Genomic DNA, 11615 nt, shown 5'->3' with positions numbered 1-11615 from the left:
ACATGGTGCATGCATTTATTCACACATGACACATGTATGATGATGGTATTGATATATGTCACATCATAACATTTGTATTCATGCTCTCTCGCACCCTTCTCTTCTCATCTCATTATATATAAACACCACCAATCGACTATCCTTCTTCTCTGACTATTAACTGAAATGGTTCTCTAATCACTTGATTAAACTCGTCTTCGTTTTCTCCCCCCTCTTCTTCTTCACCACCATCATCGTTATCTTTAGTTACAATCAAAAGTATGGCGTCCGCACAGTTAACAATTCGGAAGATTGTGGGTATAATAGGTATATTTTCCGATTATTCACGTTTTTTTTTATTGTAACTGCGAATCTGCGATTATTCACGTTTACAAACCTTTTATCCTTTAACAACTTTCATTAGCCTACCTTTTGCTCTAATATGTTGTTTTTTTCAATTCATTTGATCAAATTTGCAGGAAATGCCATCGCACTATGTTTGTTTCTATCACCAACGTAAGATTTCTTTATAGTATTTGAATAAAATTTCTGAAACAAAGAACATTCATCAAAAATATATTTATATTTTATTTTCTTGAAGAAAATAAATATTTTAATAAAAATAAATAAAATTATCTTACTAGATTTTCTTCCAAAAAGATTAAGGTATTATAGTTAATAAAATTAATTATACTAGGTAACATAAAATAAGAAAAACAATTCCTAGCAAAAATAGACAATGTAATAAGTGATAAAAATTAAAATGATTACTTTATACCTAATGTTCCATTTACATTCAGGCCAACTTTTAGAAGGATCGTGAAAAAGAAGTCAGTGGAGGAATACTCACCAATACCGTATTTAGCGACTCTAATAAACTGTCTCGTTTGGGTTCTCTATGGACTCCCTATGGTGCATCCGGACAGCACACTGGTCGTTACAATCAACGGTGCAGGCATCCTAATCGAAGTTGTATTCATTACCATCTTTTTCGTTTTCAGTGGCCGCCCAAAACAGAGATTGGTAATAGCTGCTGTTTTAGCGGGTGAAACGCTGTTCGTGGCTATTCTCTCAGTCTTGGTCTTCACTTTACAACACACTACCAAAGAACGTACGATGAGCGTTGGAATCGTATGTTGCGTTTTCAACGTGATGATGTATGCTTCTCCATTGTCTGTTATGGTATGTTTTTGTTAATAATTATTATTTATCAGAATTATATTTCCTTGCTAATTATTTTTTCCATTTTTGGGTTTCAATATTAATGATGCATTTATGACTTTTGGTTTCTTTTAAAAGTTTGCAACTTAATTGTTTTTTTTTTTGTAAAATAATCACATGAAGAAAATGGTAATAAGAACGAAAAGCGTGGAGTTCATGCCGTTTTGGCTGTCGTTAGCTGCGTTTCTAAACGCGGGTGTTTGGACTGTTTATGCACTCATGCCTTTGGATCCATTCATAGCTGTGAGTATTTCTTTCTTTTTCATCAAAGTTTCATGATTTACCTATAAAACTAGATTTCATATTATTTAAGAAGAAAATACTAAAGCCAAAAAATGAATATCATAAAGTACAATAAATAATAAATATATATATTTCGTTCTTAGGAGATAAAAGTTATTAATTTGATTTCAATCATTTCTTGTTCAGATTCCAAATGGAATTGGATGTATATTTGGGCTGGCCCAATTAATATTGTACGCTACATACTACAAATCCACCAAAAAAATGATGGCAGAGAGACAACCGATGATAGGTTTATCCAGTGTGGTCGTTCGTATTGGATCGGAGAAAGTTGCGCAACCATCGGCTTAGCGGCGTTTGATTTGATCTACTCAAACTATTCACCGTCCGATTATCATGCTTTTATTTTCAGCCTTTGTTTAAGTAATTTCGATGTCCGTTATTTGGAGAGCAATGTGCACTTTTAAAAACTGTGGGGTGTGTAATGTTCCAACTTTAAAGATTATGCGGACTCAAATAAAAATTAGAAATTCGTCTTAGCCTGGGCATTTATTTGACGAGCAATTTAACTATTATAGTTTCTACTATTTGTTATCAGTCAATCGTGCTATGTATCACTACTGAACTCGGTACATTTTAAATTTGTATTTAGTTATGTACCTTCGGCCTAAGCAGTCTTAGCATCTAGCTCAAAGGTTCAGTAGCGGCCCTCTCGGGTTGTGGGGTAAAATGGAGCAAGGAATTTGGAGTGGACTACAAAATAATGTTGCTTGCTTCGGCCTTCTGACTTTGGACTTTGGAGCAACTTGCTTTTAGTTTTGCTCCACATTCCAACTGATGTAAGAACACCTCTAATGACTATAACCTTTTGACTAAAATTTTCCATTGGGAATGCTCTAAGAATAACATTAACACTGGTTTCTAGACCAATGTTCAACATTATTAAAATATTAAAAATTGTAAAAATTGGAGAAAAATACAAATAAAGTTTTCAGACAAGATACCAACAAAAAAGTTTAAACATTTTTGTGTGACGTGTAGCCTTCTCATTTGTCCATATTATATTTGTAATAAAAAAATTAAGATTTTTTTAAGAGAGTGAATAGTTAAGCTTTCAACGAGAGACAATTCTACTTGTGAGAGATACTCAACTGTGGTGGAGGAACCACTTTTTATTCTCCATTCAACATTTATATAGAACAATAAACAGTAAATATTTTCGTGTTATGTGTAACCTATTTATTTTTTATTTATTCTTTATTGTAAATGAATAAAAATATAATTCTACACATGTGGTTCCATTTTCTTAACAAAATTTATGGACTGCTCAAATGTTTGTTTCGTTCTTAGGTGTGTTCTTTTGTAATTTTTGTTTTGTTTTTCTTTGAATTAAAGTAATATTATATATTTAACTTGATTCTATTTTTAGTTATTGAAGACATTTCCTTTGCATTCACTTATCTAAATATTAGTTTAAAATTTTATTGTTTTATAGATATTTGAAATAAAAATGAATGTAATATTATATATATTTTATATATGTTTTTTTTAACAAAAAAAATATATGTTAATATTTCAACAAAACATTCAAGAATACTATTATGAATATATCTAATAAATTTTACTACAATTTAATAAAAATATTTAAAATGAAATATATATATATATATATATATATATATATTAATAGAATATTTAAAGTGCTTGATCCGCTTGTATTTCATTTGATCTGAGCCATTTTTGTTTCATTCAAACCGATTAATATGCTATATTTGCAATGTTTGATTCAGTTTTTCCATTCAGAACCAGTGACGGTTTAGAGGTAGTGCACACAGTGCATTTTCACAGGGTCTTGTTTTTAAAAAAAAAAATTTAAAGAAATTAGGGCCCTGTTTTGTTAGAATGTAAAATATTAGGATCTTAGTTGTGAAAGTAACAATGATATACCTAAAATTATTATTAAAAAAAAACCAACTTAGCACAGAGCCCACTTAATATTTAAGCTGGGTCTGTTCAGAACATTATCTTTGAGATCCACTAAACAAGAGATCTGCAATAGAGTTGTAATCATTTTCTTTAAATTGTCTTAAAATTTAAGGTTCTACTAGATTTTGACCTGCGTTAAGAAAGCGCGAATTTGTTTGTTTTTCATTTATTAATCGAAACTGATTTACAAATTACCATTATTTTTGTTTCAAACTATAACAATTGTGTTTTTAGGTTTTTATCATTTGTTTTTTTTTCTTCAAAATATAGTATTTGTTCGAAATATGGTAGTTTTTCTATAATAATGTTTAAGTTTTAAGATTTGTTTTCATATTTGACCTAGATTCATGGTTGAACCTATAGACCTGATACATTGTATATAATCTGATTCGGATTTAATGAAAAATTCATTAATTAAAATTCTGATATAACCTGGTAAAAACCCAAAAACTCACTATTAACCTGTGATTAGATACCATTGATCCGGTTACAAAATATCTTATAGTACTTTTTTAAAAAATTGATTAAATTACTCATATATTTTTTAATATTACATAAATTTGTGATTCCTTAGAATTTGATAAAAAAATATTATGTTATCCAAATAAAAAATTATAATATAAAAAAACTTATTGATATGAAAATATTAGTTTATTTTCGTTATTAATAACCTATTATAAGTTTGTGTTTTTTATTTTAGATTTAAAAATTTATTTTAAGATAGTTTTTAAAATATTCTTGAACACTCGTAATTGCCATATCAATATTATGTATCAAATGACATTATACATGAAAAAATGATATTCAAATATGTATATGATATATGGTGTAGGATATAGGATTTTGGTTTGTATTGCAAATCTATATAATATTCAAATGATCTATTTTAAATATTGATACGTATATTTAAGAAAATAATATTTTCACGTTTCTTAATTTATTTATAGTTCATAATATATTTATACTTATATTAAATATAAAGTTAATATATCTTTTAAATATATATAAGCCCATTATTTATAGATCCATTTAGGTGCATCTGTAGGCCCAAAACCAAAAGACTTAAATGGATTAATGAATTTTATTAATTCTTTGTACAAATAAGGGTATTTTTGAAAAAATTATTATTTTCATTAAGGGTATAATTTGATAATGATCCCCTTTTAATGGTATTAATCATAACCACATACAAAAGAGAAACCCATCAAAGAAACAAGACAGAGCCAAGACACAACCAATCAAAATGGATTTGTAACTAAGAGAGGAACCTTACGAGAGAGTGAGAGACAGACGAAGCTTGGGAGAGCTTGAGACACACAGACACAGCTTGAGAAGGTCTCGAGAGAGTGACTTGAGAGGAGCAACAGCTTTACACAAACCTAAGCATCAACAAAGAAACCCATAAAGCTATCATCAGTTCATCAACCCCAAAACCCATAAGACTCAAATCAATATCTGGTATTAGAGACAGTTACCTCGGAGAAGAGAGAGCTCGGAGAGGAGAGAGCTCGAGAGCTCGAGAGAGCCCAGAGAAGATAGAGGTCGGAGAAGAGAGAGAGAGATGGGTATGCTTCGGAGATGGAGAGAGCTCGAGATGGAGGAAGCACGAGATCGAGAGAGATGAGATCGAGAGAAATGAGATCGAGAGAAATGAAATCTGCGTCAATTCGAGATGCGGCAGCGTCAATCTAAGGTTAAGTATACTTGTTAATAATGAAACATATTAAGGGCAAAATAGTAAATTGACTTACTTGCCGCATATTTTGCGTCGCGATCGCAGATTTTATCGGCGTCAAGACGCAGCGTTCGGACGCGGCATTAGACGCAGCTCCTGCGTCAACCAAACGAACATGATTTTTTAAAAAAATTGCCGCTGACGCCGATGCAGGTAGGTGCAGCAGGGCTGTTGTCAAAAAAAAAATAAAGAAAGGTCTTTATGAGGCAAATATGCAGAGATAATTGATTTTGAGTGTTATTGTAGGAAATTACTCTTTTTTTTTTTTATCTTAACTTTTTTTCATTGAAGCCGCAGCCAATTTAATACAGCAGTAGTAGCAAGCGTACTCAAATTTTGAAAAAAGAGAAAAAAGAAAATTGGGAATCTGAGGAGGAAGAAGGGATAGAGAAAATGGGGGAGAAGAAGAGATGGATTGCGATGTATACGAAGCACCTCACACAGAAGCGAAAGGTCTATCACGATGGCTTCCTCGATCTCCACCTCTCCAGAAAAAAGGTTTCGCTTCCGATTATGTTTACTCCTCGAATCAGATCTTCGTCGACTTGTTGTTGTAACCCGAGGAGAGTGAATGAATAAAAATAATGGAAAAGCAGGTGTTGCTTTATGATGAGGCTGAGAATCTACTCGAAAGCAGGATGTTAAAAGCAAACGAAGTTGTGGACTCTGGTGAAAGGCTCTCCTTTCAAGCATATCTTGTCGATGTTTGCGAACCCAACCACCACTCTAACCCAAGTGAGCACTCGGTTCAACACCCCAAACCTCTTGCAGCGCTCAGGCCTAGTTTCAAGAAACCAAACCTAGCAAATAGTTTTGCTTCAAAGAGTCTCAGCCCATCTCACAAAATGATTAGAGGTGAGTTGTGTTGTGTTGGTACTTCATTTGCAGAGTGTTAAAATGGAACGCTGCAGTCTATTAATGTTTTCCTTGTACTTCATTTGCAGTATTCAAAAAGAGACAACTCCACAAGTTTGCCGCACTAACTCCTGACTCTGTTAAACCAACTTTTGAAGGTTTTATCCTTTCTTTGCTGTTATGTTTTGTACAAGGTGAAGTTAAACCTGTGGCATCGCTGTTATGAAATCAGACTCCTTTGTATCTTATAACCTCCACAAGAATGGAGAATAACATACTTCATGTTAGGGATAGGACACTCTTTTTCATGCGTTTTAGGCTCTGTTAAAATAATGAAAACTGAACAGTCAGAAAGAAACCCAGAATGTATACGTATGCTTGTTGGTTTGCATTTTTGCTGCAACTAACAGCAAGTACGCAGGGAATGGAAGCAATGATCACCCTCTGATCAACTCTCCTCGTGATGGTAATAGTCTGGGGAATCTACCCACTTCATACTTTCATAATTGTGGTAATTTGAATGCGTTCCCTAGCTTAGTTATAGTTAGTGCACATCCCTAATTCTAAGGTGTTAAAGTTGCTTTGTACCAAGTAACTGTCAACTAGATTAGGTCTGAATCGTAGAACTCATGCTTTTCAAGCCATAGTCATTACCAAACATGAGAAAATGTTGCAATCCTGATGCTGCTGTCTTATCTGGTAAAATGGTGCAGGAAAGTCTGGTGCTGATTTAAGCCGCCGTGAGAATGATAAGTACAGCAAGGACGTTCCTCCACATAAACCTTTACGTGATGGTAACTCAAATGTTCATTTTAGCTGTTTCAGTTTTTTTTTTTGTCCTAGTGGTTTCTTTGTAAAACTAGGAAACCTCATTGCAGTGAATCAAATACTCTCCATACTTCAGAGACCGAATGCCACAGCCACATGTTCTGACACTAACACGAAGACGCCAACAAAAGTACCTCCAGAATCTGATACCTGCAAAAACATTAAAGTGGAGCCTATATCACCGAGAGGTAATTCCCCTATTTAAATGCTTTAAGACTTGAAAAAATAAACCTGAAATGGGAAAGAGTCTCATCTGCGAACAATTGTTTCTTCTGCTTATCTGAATGCAGCAGCATCTAGAGATTCACTTCCCCAGCAGTTCATGGTCCGAGAAACCTCACCGGCCAAGACAACTGCACGCACAATGACTCATCTGAACTCGTCCTCTCCGAGTTTTGACCTTGGAATATAAAAGACCCCAATATCTCATTTTACGTAAGTTCTGTGTCACTTTTTCTTTTATGAAATGAACTATACGGAAACAAAGTTATCTAGCTTTATGTATATCCGACTGAAAAAACAGGACGAACCAGATCTTAATGGTTTGTCCAAAGTTCAACAACTCAGTCAGTCTGATCATTACTTATAGCTCAGTTTCGTCCCGGTGTGGTATCTTCAAAGTTATATGGGGCAAGAAGAACAAACAAAACACATATCAGATAGAAAACCCACGAATAATTGCTATTGAGACCATTATTCTTTGTAGTTTTATGAACCAATTTTCGAAGACATCATAATATTAAAAGGAGAAAGTGAATCTAAGACATTCAACATAATGATACTTAATCTGCAATTAGCAAGCGAGTACTGTTTGATGATCCTCCAGATTATAAACAAGATGTTCAGCACTTTCAGACTAATTATATTGGAGATTGACGTGTGTAGTTCCTGGATACCTGTACAGCTCAGATAGAGAGATACTGGAGCTTTCCTACTTTCTACCATGTTTTCAGGTATGCTCACAAGAGAATTCGCAAAAAGATACTTTTTCCATTGATCTTCCATTGAAAAAGCAATCAATGTCCTGGTCCACAATTATGTTCTTCTCGCTGTTGCTAAGTTTATCATAACTGCTCCTAAACCATTCAACTCTTCTGGTGTCTTGCCCTTACTCTCTGTGCCATATCATAGCAGCTGAGAGCTTTATCATTTCCAATAGCATATTTAACCACCATCTCTGCCACTCTCAAGTTACCCTCTTTGGGCAAGGCTTCTCAAAATGCGCACTCTGAAATAACGAGAGAACATCACTTTCATCTGACTTCTTGACCTCGTAAATCTCCTACTTTCGTTTGTCAACATTTCATAGAACGTACTTTATTTTGAAGCTAAATATAGCTAAATCAAATCAATAATAAAAACACATACCCAAGGAGCGAGTCTTAATCATGTCCTACGCGTGCGGTCAACCTTAATAACCAACAAATATCTTCTACAAATTCCAAATTTTCAACAATGCAAAATCAAACTTCACAAAACAATCTTTAGAAGATATTTCTTGGGAAGTATAGGTTACTTCTAAAAGAGATATATAAAAAGGAAAGGGAAATGGCGGGACCGGAACAAGCAGCAAAGCAGTCAAGTGAAGTATTGGGCCAGCGGCGAGCATTAGGGATATGTCCGGTGAGAGCAGCAGCGGTTGGATTTGTGATTGTTGGTGGACTTGGCTACATGGTCTTGTACACCAAGAAGAAGCCAGAAGCTTCAGCAGGTGATGTCGCTAAAGTTATGTCCGGTGTCTCTGGTACTACTGAAAGTACTCGTCCTCGTAATTGACATTTTTGATATATTTGTTCCTCTTTAAGTCACATATAACTAAATATTTTTTTTTGTTGAAAGTATATAATGAATCTTTTAATATTTTATAACATTTCAGTATTTGAATTTGTTACTCAATTATTCTTGACATCAATCCTTCCAAAGTCGGTTATTTGCTTTTACTTTTTTTTTTAGGGAATGTGAAATCATATGTAAGGCATGATATTATGCTCAAATCATTCAATTATAACTTGAAAATGAAAAAAAACATATTGTAAATAACACGATAAATAATGAATAAAAATATAAACCGTGGAAACGTATATGGAGAAATTTCATGTTTATCACTTTTTTGATATCACATTTCATTTTTACCACCATTAAAAAGACATATAACAAAAAACATATAACAAAAAGAAAACATATAACAAAAAACATATATACTACAGACACATATAGCGAAAAAACATATCAACAAAAGAAAAGAAAAGAAAAAAGACACAAAAGGCATTTCTGCATATAAATTACATATAACTAAATGTTATTTTTGATGAAGTATATAGTGAATCTTTAAATATTTTAAAAAAAAAATCAATATTTGAAGTAGTTGTTCAATTATTCTTGACATCGATCCTTCCAAAGTCAACTATTTGCTCTTAATTTTTTTTAGGGAATGTGAAATCATTTGTATCGCATGATATTATGCTCAAGTCATTCAATTATAACTTGAAAATGAAAAACTGTTGTAAATAATACGACAATAATGAAAATATTTACTCCCTCCATTTCATAAAGTTACATCTAAAAAAAAATTGTTTCAAAAAGATTTATTTTTTGCATTTTCAATGCATGTCTTATTAACTAATTGTAAATTTCAAAAAACTTAATTACACTTATTAGATTTTTATTGGCTTAAAATTATTAAAAACAACAATTACAAAAAACTTTTTAAATTTAATATATTTTATTAAAATATGTGAAAAGTCTTAAATATGTAATATTTTGAAACAGAAGGAGTATATATAAACACAATGTTCTTAAACCGACTTGGACATTTAATTAGATTACTCTCTTGGTCATCGACCATAATTAAACCGTGTATTATATATTAACAATTCTAATATAAAGTTATATATAAACATATAATTTTTAACCATTGAAAAATATAAGATGTTATCAAGTCTTATTTACAAAACTTAAATAAATAAATTTTACTTTTCATCCAACAGAAGTGAATTATTTGATTAATTTTGATACAAAATAAGAACTTTGACCAAAAATAAAATAGTAAATAGCTAAAAAAAATTTTAAAATTTATTTTAAAAATAATATTAGTAAAATATAAACTTATAATAGATTATCATAACAAGAATAAAATAATAGTCTACTACTATCATAACAATAAATTTTTATTTTATTTATTATCGTTTTCTTCAATTTCTTTGAGTGACATTGACATAGTTTAAATTTCATAAAAAACTAAACAATCAAAAATCTTGCAGTTTGTTTAAATTTTTCTAATATTAAAAAGTGTATGAAAGTTTAATCAAATTTTAAATAAATATTATCAAAATGTTCAAGATTTTTAGTGGATCAACCGATGTCGGATCGCAGCTATTCTGTTACTCAAACTAAAATATTTATAAATTTATAAAAATAATTTATAAAACATTTATAGAAGTGTATAAACTCAACCGAGCTCCTAAATATGAAACCATAACCAATAATCACTAAGCCATAAAGAATGTTTAAGCATTATGAATTGGAAGAATGTTTCTCGCTAAGATTATGGCTGCAACTTGATTACATATTTTTGGAATGAAATGCTTTGGAATGAGTACTTCCATTGGTTCCATAAATTTTTTTTACCATTTAACGTGAATGAAATAGAACGCTCATTTCATCTATTCCAAAAAAATTAAACAAAATACAAAGCAACATATTCCATAACAATTTTGTTCTTGAATAAATGGAATGGATCTATTCAATTTTTCTATTGTATTCCATTCATGTTATTCCATTCCTCTTTTTTCTGTTTATTCCTTTTTTGATTCACCAGTTGCAGCCTATATATTTCAGCCAAATAAGGAACATTCTTCTTCATTATTATTTGACTTCTTATAACCGCATATGAATCATTCAAGCCAGCCAGAAACTTAATTATTTTGTCATGATCAGCTTTTGTATCAGTAGCTTTGCAATAATCGCATTTATGGGATCTCTTAACACAAATTGCACTATCAAATTCATCCCGCAAAGTTTTCAATGTCGTATAGTAGGTGGATAAATCCTTTGATCCTTGTTGTAATGACCAAATTTGTTGAGAGAGTTGATATGATCGCAGAAAATTGGTTATATGGAAACGAGTCATCAAGTCCTTCCAAATCTCTAATGAACCATAAATACACTTATAAAACCTGCTTTTAAACAGAGTTTAACAACCAAGATTTCACCATAGAGTTACACACCTAGACCATATCCTGCAATTACAATGAGAATTACTTTGCCTAGTAATCGAACCATCAATAAACACTAATTTGTTCTTTGCATCTAAAGAAATGGTCAGTGCAATAGGCCAATTATCGTAATTCATACCATCGATTACCTCAGAAATGGCCAGGACTATCACCATTCGTGAGATAGAACGGTGAGTGTATGCTATTGGGTGGATATGTTGCTAAAATCAGAGAATCTGGGGGCATGGTAGCTGGAACAGAGTTTTGTCGAGAAGATGATGTTTCTCTACCGGTGCTACACGAAATTTTGCGAGCAATCACCATCGTAGCAACTTGAAACTTCGATTAGCCAAAAAAAACTTTTGACCGAAACTTGACCAGAAAATTCCCCGACAAATCAAGCACAAAAAACTATTGAGGTTTGTGCTCCAAAAGCTATGACACCATGTTAGTGAACACAGAGAACGAGAGAAAATGTAACAAGCCTTTTTTTTATTCGATCTTAATGATTATGTTATAACACACTCTTTCCTAGAGTATTCTCAGTTTACATA

The 11615-nt window shown here is 32.0% G+C and overlaps 2 protein-coding genes across 10 annotated transcripts; both read left to right on the top strand.

Moving 5' to 3' along the window:
• Window positions 1-120: 120 nt before the first annotated feature.
• LOC103833919 (bidirectional sugar transporter SWEET7) lies at window positions 121-1982 on the top strand. Its single transcript, XM_009109969.3, has 5 exons — window positions 121-306; window positions 459-495; window positions 780-1161; window positions 1324-1443; window positions 1630-1982. Exons 1-5 carry the CDS (start codon window positions 261-263, stop codon window positions 1792-1794), a joined length of 750 nt encoding a protein of 249 aa, XP_009108217.1. The 5' UTR covers window positions 121-260; the 3' UTR covers window positions 1795-1982.
• A 3384-nt stretch (window positions 1983-5366) lies between these two features.
• Window positions 5367-7444, top strand: LOC103833918. 9 transcript variants are annotated; one of them, XM_033279159.1, is made up of 7 exons: window positions 5367-5662; window positions 5761-6019; window positions 6109-6213; window positions 6441-6530; window positions 6733-6813; window positions 6898-7035; window positions 7141-7440. In XM_033279159.1, exons 1-7 carry the CDS (start codon window positions 5558-5560, stop codon window positions 7257-7259), a joined length of 897 nt encoding a protein of 298 aa, XP_033135050.1. In that variant the 5' UTR covers window positions 5367-5557; the 3' UTR covers window positions 7260-7440. The 9 variants fall into 9 exon arrangements, with proteins under 9 accessions (XP_033135050.1, XP_033135054.1, XP_033135049.1 ...); XM_033279163.1 differs by having other exon boundaries at window positions 5375-5662; window positions 6441-6485; XM_033279158.1 differs by having other exon boundaries at window positions 5385-5662; window positions 7138-7444.
• Window positions 7445-11615: the final 4171 nt, after the last annotated feature.

This window comes from Brassica rapa, chromosome A09, assembly GCF_000309985.2.
Source record: "Brassica rapa cultivar Chiifu-401-42 chromosome A09, CAAS_Brap_v3.01, whole genome shotgun sequence".
NCBI classification, from domain to species: Eukaryota; Viridiplantae; Streptophyta; class Magnoliopsida; order Brassicales; family Brassicaceae; genus Brassica; species Brassica rapa.
Note: the sequence above shows the minus strand (reverse complement) of the source record. Positions and strands in the feature narration are given on the sequence as shown.